This window comes from Balaenoptera musculus, chromosome 11, assembly GCF_009873245.2.
Source record: "Balaenoptera musculus isolate JJ_BM4_2016_0621 chromosome 11, mBalMus1.pri.v3, whole genome shotgun sequence".
Lineage (NCBI taxonomy): Eukaryota > Metazoa > Chordata > Mammalia > Artiodactyla > Balaenopteridae > Balaenoptera > Balaenoptera musculus.
Window position 1 is genome coordinate 96,960,129 of NC_045795.1, and position 13,423 is coordinate 96,973,551.

The 13,423-nt window shown below is 53.1% G+C and overlaps 1 protein-coding gene across 1 annotated transcript; it reads left to right on the forward strand.

Moving 5' to 3' along the window:
- Positions 1-621: 621 nt before the first annotated feature.
- On the forward strand, positions 622-13,382 carry IL17RC (interleukin 17 receptor C). The gene is given in 29 exon segments (XM_036868755.1): positions 622-786; positions 788-871; positions 1,166-1,187; positions 1,383-1,535; positions 1,808-1,821; positions 1,823-1,883; positions 1,975-2,051; positions 2,053-2,085; positions 3,158-3,218; positions 3,221-3,268; positions 3,598-3,642; positions 5,185-5,198; positions 5,200-5,242; positions 5,245-5,324; positions 5,549-5,608; positions 7,759-7,813; positions 7,895-8,076; positions 8,172-8,222; positions 9,185-9,230; positions 9,388-9,509; positions 9,778-9,837; positions 10,370-10,418; positions 12,352-12,447; positions 12,550-12,592; positions 12,685-12,791; positions 12,794-13,072; positions 13,075-13,172; positions 13,175-13,243; positions 13,245-13,382. Coding segments are annotated over 29 exon segments (2,139 nt in total). The 5' UTR covers positions 622-765; the 3' UTR covers positions 13,311-13,382.
- The last annotated feature ends 41 nt before the right edge of the window (positions 13,383-13,423 follow it).

Here is a 13,423-nt window from a genome sequence, read left to right on the forward strand (position 1 = left end):
GCAGCCAGCCCATGGCAACAGCACAAATAGGACCCTGTCTTCCTGGCGCTGGGTCCTGGGTCCCATCACCCCCTACCCCTCACTTGAGCATAGGCCGGGGAAGTGGTGAAAAGCTCACGTTATGGTGCCCCTTGTCCTTGTCTTTAGAGATCCTGTCCTACAATGAGGCCCAAGGGGAATGTCTGAAGGGACCTGGGGTGGCCAGTAAGAGGGGCCCCGTGGACACCCAAGATCCCAGAGCCACATGGGAAGTGCAAATGCCCCAGGATTGCCTAGGGCCTTGGTTGTCTCGACGGAGCCTTCCTCCTTAGGGACGCCCAGAGTGAGTAAGAGCTCCCTTACTCAGCCTTTAGGCCACCGCCCTCTCCAAGGGCCCCTCCCAGCCAGGTGTCAGCAGAGAAGGAGGAGGAGGGGAAGAGGAGGAGAGGAAAAGAGGGAGGGAGTGAGGCCACCACTCCAGTCCAGGCTGCTGGCTCCCAGGCCTAGTGTTGGTGGGAGGGACCTGGCGGGGCGGGAACAGCCGGCTGCCTGCCGGGAGCCAAAACGAAAGCACTCTTGGCAGGGACTGGACGGGAGTCAGGGGCTCCTGGGAGAGGGCGTGCGCAAGCGGCCCAGCGCCGGGACCCAGAGGACTGGGGAGGGATTCCGGCCCCTCCTGCCCGCAGGCAACGCAGCTGAGTGGGAGAAGAGGTGTGGTGTCAGCCCCCCTTCGGGGGGGGGGGCAGGACAGGGCCTCAGGCCTGGGTGCTGCCTGGCACCTGGAAGATGCCTGTGCCCTGGTTTCTTTCTGTCCTTGGCACTGGGCCGAAACCCTGTGGTCCTCTCTCTAGAGAGGGTTGTGGGGCCTCAGGACAACTGCCGCTGTTCTCCGGTGAGTCTGGGGCCCCAGGAGTGTTGAGGAAGGCTCAGGGCTCGGACTGCGGCCGTTGAGGCCCTAGCCTGGTTCCTGCTCTGCCATCACTGTCAGAACTGCCCTGGCTGGTCTGTCGGGTGCTGATGGGGTAAGAGAAGAATGGGGAGGGGGCAAGAGCTGGGCCCTGAGCTCTTCTGGGAGGGACTTGGAAAAGGGAGCCTAGAAAGAGGTAGGTGGGTGGGGGGGGGGCCTCAGGAAAAGATGGTTAGATTTGGACGCATAAACTCTAACTTGTCTTTACCTCCTTCCCAGGGCCTTTCCTGCCACCTCTGGGGTAAGTAGCCCTACTTTTAGAGAGGAAAGATCTTCCCAGGTGGGCCGAAGGGAGGGGGGCTGTTCCGTCCCATGCCCTCACCACCTTCCCTCAGCCCAGGAAGAGCCCAAAGCTCCTTGGCCCTCTGGGGGTGTCAGGTGCAACCAGATTCTGGGTCTGAGAAGCTTCAGCTCCCACCCCACCCTTCACACACAGATGGTGACGTGCTCTGCCTGCCTGGGAGCCTCGTGTCTGCCCCGGGCCCCATGCTGGTGCCCACACGCCTGCAGACAGAGCTGGTGCTAAGGTGCTACAAGGAGACCGACTGTGACCTCTGTGTGCGTGTGGCCGTCCACTTGGCTGTGCATGGTGAGCCTGTCATCCCAATGACTGGGCATGGGTGCATGTGAGTGTGTCTGGAGTGGGCACGAAGACCAGGGAGGGTGTCTGTCAGGAAGCACGGGGCATCCTCAGTATTCTCCTGGAGGACACTGGCCAACGGAACCCCCAGGTCAGACTGGTCTCCCCGCCACACACCCCGGCCCCAAGCCTGGCCTCTGCTTCCTAGCACTGAGCTTCCTGGAAGGAACCCAAAGCCAGAGCTGGGGCTAGATCTGAGCCTTGCTCTCGGGTCATTCCAGGGTACTGGGAAGAGCCCTGAAGATGAAGAGAAGTTTGGAATTGCAGAGGACCCAGAGATCGAGGAGCCTAGGAACGGTGAGGAGAAGCCGGGCTGGCCAACTGCCCCCCGCCAGAGCCTTGCCCAGGGCCCCTGAGCCTGACCGACCCCCTGCCCTGTTGCTCACAGCCTCTCTCCAGGCCCACGTCGTGCTCTCCTTCCAGGCCTACCCTACTGCCCGCTGCGTCCTACTGGAGGTGCAAGTGCCCTGCTGCCCTCGTGCAGCCTGGTCAGTCTGTGGTATGCAAAATAATAATGAATTTATGAAGTGGCTTTCACGTGCATTATCTCTTTAGGTCCTGATTCTGGCAGGGCGTGAGCAAGTCCTTTCAGTCCTTTATGCCTCAGTTTGTAAAGTGGGAAAAAAGAACAGTCCTACCTCGGGAGTTCCCTGGCGGTCCAGTGGTTGGAATTCTGTGCTTTCACTGCCGAGGGCCCGGGTTCGATCCTTGGTTGGGGAACTAAAGATCCCACAGGCCACCCGGTGCGGCCAAAAAAAAAAAAGAATAGTCCTACCTCATATAGCTGTTGTGAGAATAAAATGAGTTGATATGTATAAAACACCTGGTATAATACCCAACACGGAAGAGTCTCAGAAAGTTTAATTTTTCCTTTCTTTTGTATCCTCAAAACTACCCCCCATGAACTAGACATTATTGTTGCCCTCATACTCCAGATAGAGAAGCTGAGGCTTGCAGAGGGGAGGTCTGTGGGCTGAGTCCACTCTTCCGGATTCCCTGCCTTACTGTCCATGTCTGCCCCACATATACCATGTCTGTCCCCCTGCGGAGCTTCTCCCAGCCTCAGGGGGCTGCTCATGGTTGGGATATGTATCTCCACTTGGGCCAGGTCACTCAAACTTTTTGACTTCCCTCCTGTCCCCAGCCCCCAGTCTATATCGTCTTACCTGGAAAATAATGGGAGATCACCTGCTGGTCCCCCTCACAGGGCAATCATGAGGCCCACTGAGGCACTGGGAGTGAGAACGACTTCTGTGGGAAGGGCGTCCCACATTTGTGCTGGGGTCTGGGGTCTCTGATCACCTTAGCTTTGGCACGTGACCTGGAACAGCAGGGATGAGGCAAGGACTAATAGAGTGAGGGCGCTTATCCTGGCCCTGCTGCCACCCTCCTGAGGGCGTGTGCTTTAGAACTGGAGGCCTTTGAGGACACGTTCATGGCAGAATTGGGGGCCATAACAGTATGAATAGTCATTGGTTGGGAATAGGGCAGAGGGTAGTGGAGCAGACCATGGAGAGGAGCCTCAATTTTGAGCCCTATACCACCAGCCTTCCGCCACCCTCTCCTCACAGGGCTCTGTAGTATTTGACTGCTTCGAGGCTGCCCTGGGGGCTGAGGTGCGAATCTGGTCCTACACCAGCCCCGGTACCAGAAGGAACTCAATCTCACACAGCAGCTGCCTGGTAAGTGGCCCCAGAGCCTGAGGGGCCCCAAGTGCTGGCCCCTTAGTCTCTCTCCCCACCAGCCACTGCCCTTCTGCTTTCCACCCCTTCCTCGTCCCGGCCTCTCTCAGGCACTCTCACTCCCAGCCGCCCATAGTCAGTCCCTCCATGCCTCCTCTCCCCAGGTGACATTGCTTCCCAGTGCCTGGGGAAGGTGCTTTGGGCACTGGAATAGATATGGGTGGTATTGAGGGCACAGGGAGCCCTTCCCGGGCTCCCCATGGGTCGGATTGCCCCCGTTCTTTCTTTGCCCCCAACCCACTAGAGACTTTTCTGTGATCTCTCCCCAGACTGCAGGGGTCTCGAAGTCCTGGACAGCATTCAGAGCTGCTGGGGTAGGAGCTAGGGCCAGCAGGGCTGGGAGGAGGGTGGGGGTGGATCTGGAGTGTGAGGGACCCTTGGAGTGAACTTCAGGTCTGGCTGCCCACATCCCAGAGGCTCACAGAGCTCATTTATTCATTCATTCATTTATCACAAAAGAACTGCGGTAGCACTTACTCAGTGCCAGGCATTAGAATATAAAAATGAATCTCTCACTTCTTAGAACAAATATTTATTAGTACAGGAACATCTAGTGGCCCAAAACATTGTCAGATTACGGTGCACCCCGCCCCCATATATTAAATAAAAATAATATTAAATCATAAAATAAGGGCTAAGAAACTCAAGGTTCTGATGATTTTCTCACGCACTATTTGGACTTTGTTTTGTTCATTTTTTTGTTTTGTATTTTCTTTTTTATCATGGTATAACATACATACAGAAAAGTGTGTAAGGTGCACCAATTTTAATGTCCAGTTCAATTAATTTTTACATATGTATACACCTGCATAAACTACCAGCACAATCGAGATAGAAACACTGTGATGCTTTTGAACTCACATGATTTCAACGTCATTTTCTATTTGGGTTCTTAAACTTAAGCTTGATGCCTCTTTGGTAATTCATTAAAGACTACTCAGAACCAGAGGTTTGAGGATACAGATACACATCATGGATTTCATGTCTTTACTCATTTGGTAGACACTGATTCACTTATTCAGCAGATATTTATTGAGTCATTACCCTGCTCAAGGAATAGCCGTAGGCACTGGAGACAAACCATTAAAAAAAAAAAAAAAAAAACTGACAAAAATCCCTGCCTTCACGGAGCTGACGTTCTAGCTGGGAGTCAGGGTCAGGGTGGGGTGATGGAGGACACAATAAACACATGGAGATGTGAAATATGCAATAAGTTAGATGGTTATTAGTGCTATGGAGAAATTTCAGGGAAGGGGGATAGAGAGGTTGGGAGTTGGAGTGGTCAGCTGAGCAAAAGACCTGAAGGACGTGAGGGAGGAGCCATGGGGTATCTGAGGGAAGAGGGTTCCATGTGAAGGGAATAGCCAGTGCAAGGGCCTGAGGCAGGAGTGTGTCTAGTGTGTTTAAGTATTAGTAAGGAGGACAGTGTGTCTGCAGCAGGTTAATTAAGAACAAGAGTGCTAGGAAATGAGGTTAGAGTGTTCACAGCAGCCATACTGGGGAGGGACTTGCAAGCCACTGTAATGACTCTGGCTTTTTACTCTGGGGTGATGTGGGGCCATCAAAAGGTTCTGAGCAGAGGAGGAATGATTTATTTACAGTGGTTACAGGTACTTCTGGCTGCAGAGGAGAAGCAAGGAGAAGAGCCCTCTCCAGACCCCATACTGGGGCCTACATGGGTCAGTCCTGGGCTGTGGCTGAAGTCTGGTCTGACATGGAGACACAGGCTCTGCCCTCCAGGGGCCTCCTAGTCTAAGTGCTTTAAGGAAACTCCAAAGGGGGCAGTGGGTGGGTGTGACCCAGGCTTGGGTGTACGAAGAGGTTGAAGGAAGTCTCTCTCTTTGTTTCCTCCACAGCCCTGCCAGGGCTCAAACGTGTCTGCAGATGGTGACGACGTGCGCCTGGTGCTGGACGCCCTGAGGAGATGCGCTTTGGCCTCCTCCCTGTACTGGAACAGGTCCCGGGCCCTGCAAAACCCTGGTGGCACAGAAACCTGGTGAGGCCTCCCCCTCCCCAAGTCCATTCCCACTGCAGGCCGACGCTTGTGCTAAAGTTGCAAGTGCATTATCATAGGGCACCTTTGAAAAGGACACAGCCACCCACACCCGAAGCAAGGAACATTGGTGGGGGGACGGCTGCCTGCCCAGTGTCCTTAACTTTGGCTTCCAGCCTTCCTCTTCCTCATCTTCTTCAACTTCTCTCCTTCTGCTTGTCCCACAGACTGGGCCGCAGACCATTACCTTGAACCACACAGACCTGGTTCCCTGCCTCTGTATTCAGGTAGGAGCAGAGTCCAGCTGGGTGCCCGGGGATGGGGATTAGGGAACTGGTGAGACGGTTGGCCCTCACCTTCCTGGTCTCCCCACCCTCCACACTCCTCTTTGAGGTGGAAACTATGGCTCCCTAGGGGGACTGGCCCTCCCTTGCCCTTTGCTGTCCTATGTTTTCTGCTTGTACATGCCCTGAATGCTCTTCCTGATCCTCTATCCGCAGCACTTCTACTTGTGCTTCATGGCCCCCTTCAGATGTCATCTCCCCCTTGAAGCCTTCCACTACTCCTCCAATTCCCTCTTTGTGCTCCCCTGGAGAGTAGAGCGTGCGCCGTGAACTCAGACTTATTTGAATCCAGACTTGCCATTTGCTAGCTGTGTGACCTTGGACAAGTCACTTCACCTCTCTGAGCCTGTTTCCTGTCAGTAAAATGGGAATAAACAGTACCAGCCTCACAGGGCTGTTATAAGGAAGTGTGCCACTTCCAGCTTATATATGTTATAATAATATATTCTCCCTCTGATTATACATTTAATTGGTCATCAGGTCCCATCTGTTTTACCTCTGACATTAATGTCTCTCATTCCCACCACCTGAAATGCCCTCACTTCTTTTCCATACACCCCAATCCTTCCAGTCACCTCTTTCCCAAAGCTTTTGCCCAACCTCCTGGCCTCTTCTATCTCCAAATCTTCTTGCATTTCTGTCTTTTCTTTTCTATTTATCACTTGTTTTCTTATTTGGGCACCTGTCTCTTCTTGCATACCACAAATCCTCAATAAATGAGTGATTGATTTATTAATTTGTATACATGTCGTATCCTTACTACAACTGTGAATTTGTAATTTCCTTGAAGGCAAGGAAATGATATCTATTCAAATTTAGTAATTTCTCCAAGCCTTGCATAATAACCGGTATGTAGTGGGTGCTAATTAAGTTTGTTAAGTGAATGAACGAATGAATGAGTGAAACTCTACTGCCTAGCACAGTGATAGGACATATAACAGACACTCATGAAATGTTTGCTGTGATATAAATGTCCTCACTGCCAAGCCCAATGCCTGCTATGTAGTAGGTGCTCTTATACATTTGTTGTATAAATTAATATATTATCTCTAGTGCTTAGAACAGGGCTAAGCCAAGAATGGGTGCACTTAAAAAGTCTATTGGGGACTTCCCTGGTGGCACAGTGGTTAAGAATCTGCCTGCCAATGCACGGGACACGGGTTCAATCTCTGGTCCGGGAAGATCCCATATGCCGCGGAGCAACTAAGCCCGTGCTCCACAACTACTGAGCCCGCGCTCTAGAGCCCGCAAGCCGCAGCTACTGAAGCCTGTGCACCTAGAGCCTGTGCTCGGCAACAAGAGAAGCCACCGCAATGAGAAGCCCGTGCACCACAATGAAGAGTTGCCCCCGCTCGCCTCACCTAAAGAAAGCCCGCACGCAACAATGAAGAATCAACGCAATCAAAAAAAAAAAAAAAGTCTATTGGAAGAAAAAATGGAGAATAAATGGACGTGTCCTTAACGCTGTGCTGAGAACCTGTGCTAAGTAGGTTCTCACAAAGTGATTGTGGATTTAATTGTTAAAAGTCCCTATGCCTACCATAGTGCTAAGACACATAATAAGTACTCATTAAAAATTTGTAGAGTGAAGATGTTGCCAGATGTTGGCATAGGGTTTGCTGGAAGAATAAATGTGTGCAATTCTAGGGCCTTGTAAAGGGCAAAAAGACTTGGGCATATGTTGGTGAAATACATCCTCCTTCCATATCCAGTATCCCAGAGGGATTAGTTCCAGGACCTCTGTGGATACCAAAATGTGCAGATGCTCAAGTCCTTTATATAATATAAAATGGTGTAGTATTTACACATAACCTACTCACATACTCCTGTATACTTGAAATCATTTCTAGATTGCTTATAATACCTAATACAATGTAAATGCTATGTAAACAGTTTCCTGCAGGCAAATCCAAGTTTTGCTTTTTGCAATTTCTGGAATTTTTTTCCCTGGAATATTTTTGATCCGAGGATGCGGAACAGCGAATCGGAGGGCCAAGGAGCGCTGACTGTGTGGGCTGAGTGAATGCAACCCCAGGGCTTAGCAGGGTGCTGGCTGGGTTGAACTGACATGTGGAGCCCCATTTCCTTTCTAGGTGTGGCCTCTGGAGCCCGACTCTGTCAGGACCAGCATCTGCCCCTTTAGGGAGGGTGAGTGGACCGGCCCTGCCAGGGCGGGAGCAGTGCGGGCGGGACCTGCCGGCACGCAGTAACCAGACCCTCTCCCTGCAGACCCCCGTGCACACCGGAACCTTTGGCGTGCCGCCCGGCTGCAGCTGCTGCCCCCGCGGGCCTGGCGGCTGGACGCGCCGTGCTCACTACCCGCTGAGGCCACACTGTGCTGGCAGGCACCGGATGGGGGCCCCTGCCAGCCGCTGGTCCCACCGCTGCCCCGAGAGAATGTCACTGTGAACGTAAGCAAGGCGGCAGGAGGTTCCCGGGGTTGGGGAAGGAAGGGGAACCTAGGGGCCCAAATTTAATGACCCCACCCATTACCCTCTTTCCACAGAAGGCTCTTGAGTTCCCATTGCTGAAAGGCCACCCCAACATCTGTGTCCAGGCAAGAAAGGGGCGCCAGAGAGCCGGGCTTGGGGTCAGGACCTCCGCGGACTCCCAGACAGTCACTGTCTTCTGAATCCACTTTATCCTTGGGTCCCTGGAGCAAAGTGGTTACCAGCTTCCTCTTTAGGAGTTCCACTATTTACTTCACCAGTGCCTGGCGTGGGACCCTGGGCACCTCACCTTTCTGAGCATCAGTCTCCTCATCTGTTTAATGGGGATGATAATAGTAACTATTGAATACTTCATAGAGTGGTTATGAAGATTAAGCAAGTGCTTCACCTTAGCAACGGGCACAAACTAAATTCTCAATAAATGTTAACTGCTTTGATTATTGCTATAATTATCCTATTTCTCTACCTGTAGAAATCGATTGCTTTATAATTTCAAAGGGTAGTTATAAAAATATTAATTCCAGATTTATTGAGCTATTATGTTTCAGGCACTGTTTTAGGCTCTTGGAATAGATATGTCAGTGAATAAAACCAATAAATGTTCCCACCCTTAAAGAGTTCATGTTGTAATGGAAAAAGGCAGACAAATAGGCATAATAAGTAAATTATACAGTATGTTAAAATTGTATATAAATACTATAGGAAAAGGTGGGAAAGGATAAAGGAGGGTTGGAGTTGCAATTTCAAGAGGGGCAGTCAGATGAGGCCTCTTTGAGAAGGTGGTTAGGTGAGAAGGGAGTGTATAAAGTGTTCTGTCAGAACTGAAAAGAGTTAATTTACGGCCGTAAGCCCCTTTAGCACAGATGACCTCACAAGGCTGAGGCTGAGAAAGATGGAGTGATTCCTAATTACTCAGCCTTGAACCCAGATCTGCCTAAGGTCAGGTCCAGAGTCCAGACCCCGCCCCCCAACCTGACAGGCCTCCCCTTGTCTGTCCCTTCCCTTCTGGTTTTTCTGGCCTCCGCTTTTGCTTTTCCTTGTGCCCCTAACCCTGGCCCCTTCTGAGCAGGTGAGCACCTGGGAGAAGCAGGAGCTACAAGAGTGCTTGTGGGCTGGTGAGTGGGACCTGGGGGAGGCTGGGACAGGGCCACTGCAATAGGGGTGGACCCTGGAAGTGCCAGCTCCTGGGGGTGAAAGTCAGGCATGGGGCAGGGGAGTGGCAGCCCTCAACCAGGTTGGGTCTCACTCAGAGTGGGCTCTCACCCTTTCCAGACTCCCTGGGGCCCCTCAAGGATGACATGCTGCTGGTGGAGACACGAGGCCCCCAGGACAACAGATCACTCTGCGCCTTGGAATCCAGTGGCTGCACTCCACTGCTTAGCAGGGCGTCCACGGTGAGGGATGGGGGACCCTCCTTCATGTCCCTTTCCAGCTCCACTTCAAACCTGGCCTCAAATTTTCACTATTCAATTTCCCCTCCTCTGTGCCAGGCCCTGTGCTGGTCTCTGGGAATGTAGGGGGTAACTCAGACCTGGGCCTTGTTCTCAGTGGCCTCTCAAAAGTCTCCCAGACCCTCCCGCCTACTATTCTGCCCAGCTGTAGCCTGGTGGCCTCCTAGGTGTGGTGCCTCTAGGTGACAGCACCCATCCCTTGGCTTGGCAGAGGGCAGCTCGTCTTGGAGGACCATTACTACAAGATGTGCAGTCAGGCCAGTGTCTTCAGGTGAGTAGGTGGCAGGAGGGCCCTCCCCAATGCCCAAAGGCAACAGGCCTCAAACCCTGTCTTCAACGTCTTCTACCTCTTCCTGTGCCTAGCAGGAAAACTGTCACTCTTCAGGGGCAGGGGCCTCCTCGTTGTCCCTCTAGCATCCACCCACCATCTGTGTGTGCTTGTGTCCAGCCCCGGGGAAGCTAAGAGTTGAAGAAGCATAGTTCCTGCCCCCAAGTTGCTCATGGCTGGAGAGACCAGCAAAGAGATAACCATTGGGTTAAGACAGCTAATAACCAATGTGCTAAGCTTTGGGTTCCAGGGAGAGCTTCAAGGAAGGGTCTTTTTATGTGGGCCCAGTCTGGCACCAGTAGGAAGGTACAGTCCAGGAAATAGACACAGCATAAGCAAAGGCAGAGCAGCTTGTGGCTGCTGTGTGTGTGTGTGTGAAATATGCATAGCTGAGGCTGGAAATATGGGACCAGACTTGATGGGTGTTGAACACCAAGCTGGGGGCTCTGGATTTGGTTTTGTTTGTGTCTTACAGCTGTGGGACGATGACCTGGGAGCACTATGGGCCTGCCCCATGGAAAAGTGTGAGTATTACAAGAACTGCCCTTCTTCTCTGTACGAGGAGCTGGAATCTTGACAGGGACCATTCCTGGGGGGAGCATACACAATGGCCTTAGCCTTTCAATCAGAGGGTCATTCCTTCATTAATTCAAACACCACAAGGGGCGCTTGCAGGGATCCCAGCATCACCAAAGAGACACATTCCCTGTCCCCATGCCAGCCACAGAAGCTAGAAAGACATTAGCTAAACAGTCATTTAGGAAGTGTGGGCTATTGAAGCATTCACTATAAAGTAAAAGTGTCCAAAGCCCTGAATGCATATAATGGGGACCTGACTTAGTTCAGGGGAAAGGTTGGAGGTGAACTCTGAAGGCTGAGCTAGATGAAGGGGGAAGAGATGCATTTTTGTGAAGACTCTGGGGTGCTTTTTTGAGGAACTCCAAGGTAGCCAATGTGGCTGGAGGGTCTTGAGAGATAGATAGGCCTCTGTCATGAGATTAGGATGCAAGGGCCATGTAGGGCCTTGGGAGCCGATGTAAGCAATTTGGATTTTATGTTAAGAGTAGCAGGAGCTTCCCAAAAGGCTATAATCAAATTTGTATTTTTTTTAATAAATTTATCTATTTTTTATTTATTTATTTTTGGCTGCATTGCGTCTTTGTTGCTGCTGTGTGCGGGATTTCTCAGTTGTGGCAAGCGGGGGCTACTCTTCGTTGCGGTGGGCGGGCTTCTCATTGCGGTGGCTTCTCTTGTTGCGGAGGATGGGCTCTACGTGCGCGGGCTTCAGTAGTTGTGCAGGCTCAGTACTTGTGGCGCACGGGCTTAGTTGCTCCGCGGCATGTGGGATCTTCCCGGACCAGGGCTCGAACCCGTGTCCCCTGCATTGGCTGGCGGATTCTTAACCACTGCGCCACCAGGGAAGCCCCCAAATTTGTATTTTAAAAAAGATCTCTGGGGGGACTTCCCTGGTGGCACAGTGGTTAAGAATCCGCCAGCCAATGCAGGGGACACGGGTTCGAGCCCTGGTCCGGGAAGATCCCACATGCCGCGGAGCAACTAAGCCCGTGCGCCACAAGTACTGAGCCTGCACAACTACTGAAGCCCGCGCACGTAGAGCCCATCCTCCGCAACAAGAGAAGCCACCGCAATGAGAAGCTCGCACACCGCAATGAAGAGTAGCCCCCTGCTCGCCGCAACTAGAGAAAGCCCGCATGCAGCAACAAAGGCCCAATGCAGCCAAAAATAAATAAATAAATAAATACATTTATTTAAAAAAAAAAAAAAAAGATCTCTGGGGCTGCCATGTTGTAATGAATTAGAGGCAAAAAAGAGTCAGGAACACCAGTTAGAAGGCTGTTGCAGTCATCCAAGAGTGAGGTCAAGAGTCCAGCAACCCTAGGCTTAGGGGGCAATAATCTTTTTTTAAAAACATTTATTTATTTATTTATGTGTTTCGCTGCGCTGGGTCTTAGTGTGGCACATGGGATCTTCACTGCGGCATGCGGGATCTTTAGTTGCAGAATGTGAACTCTTATTTGGGCATGTGGGATCTCGTTTCCTGACCAGGGATCCAAGCCAGGCCCCCTGCAGTGGGATCACGGTGCCTTAGCCACTGGACCACAAGGGAAGTCCCTTAGGGGTCAATAATCTTAGCTGACATTTGAGCACTTACTATGTCCAGCACGCTGTTCAGTGCTTTATGTGTATTAATACATAATAGTCCTCACAGCAATCCTGTGAAGTAGATACTATTGTTATCCCAATTTTACAGAGGTGAACTGAGGCAGAAGGGGAAGTCACTTATCCAAGGTCACCCAAGTAAATGGATCTATGTTCATACACTGACCCTGTGAGCTGTGGACTTCGGGCAAATCTCTTCATTTCTCTGAGCCTCGTTTTTCTCCTTCGTGAAGTGGGGGTCTCTAACAAGCCTGTCTTCTCCCCTGGGTCTCCTAGACATCCACCGGCGCTGGGCCCTGGTCTGGCTGGCCTGCTTACTCTTGGCCGCTGTGCTTTTCCTTCTCCTCCTCCTCAAAAAGAACCACGTGAAAGGTGAGCGCTTCCCGGCTCCCCATTCCCCAGTGGACCTGGGAGCTGGCCAGGAGAAGGCGGCGGCTGGGCTCACCGGCTGCCTCCGCTCCTCTCCCCTCACAGGGTGGCTGACGCTCTTGAAGGAGGACGTCCGCGCGGGGGGTGAGTGTGAGCCCAGCTCCGGGCGGGGGGCGGCCCCCAGAGGGCCGGGCCTCAGGCCAGCTCACGTCTCCGCTCCTGCTCTGTTCTTTCCCACAGCGCCGCCAGGAGCCGCGCGGCTCTGCTCCTCTACTCCGCCGACGACGCTGGCTTCGAGCGCCTGGTGGGCGCCCTGGCTTCGGCGCTGTTCCAGCTGCCGCTGCGCGTGGCGTGGACCTGTGGAGCCGCCGCGAACTGAGTGCGCAGGGGCCCCTGGCCTGGTTCCACGCGCAGCGGCGCCAGACCCTGCAGGAGGGCGGCGTGGTGGTCCTGCTCTTCTCGCCCGGGGCCGTGGCGCTGTGCCGCGAATGGCTGCAGGACGCGACGTCGGCGGCCGGGGCTCACGGCCCGCACGACGCCTTCGCCGCCTCGCTCAGCTGCTTGCTGCCAGACTTCTTGCAGGGTCGGGCGCCCGGCCGCTACGTCGGGGCCTACTTCGACAGACTGCTGTCCCCGACGCCGTGCCCGCCCTGTTCCGCAGCGTGCAGGTCTTCTCACTGCCCTCACAGCTACCCGACTTCCTGGGGACCCTGCAGGGGCCCGCAGCCCCCCCCGCCCCTGGCGGCTCGCGGAGAGAGCGGAGCAGGTATCCCGGGCCCTGCAGCCCGCCCTGGACAGCTGCCTTCCGGGCCCCGGGGACGGGACGCGGGATGGGGCCTGAGGCAGGAAGAACAGGACTTGAATAAAGGGCAGACGCTATTTTTCTACCCGTGTCTCCCACGTGTGTTCTCAGTGACCCAGCCGCTGGGCCGAACTGTCCCCGTATCCGCTATCCCCCGCGCCCCTTTAACACACCGGA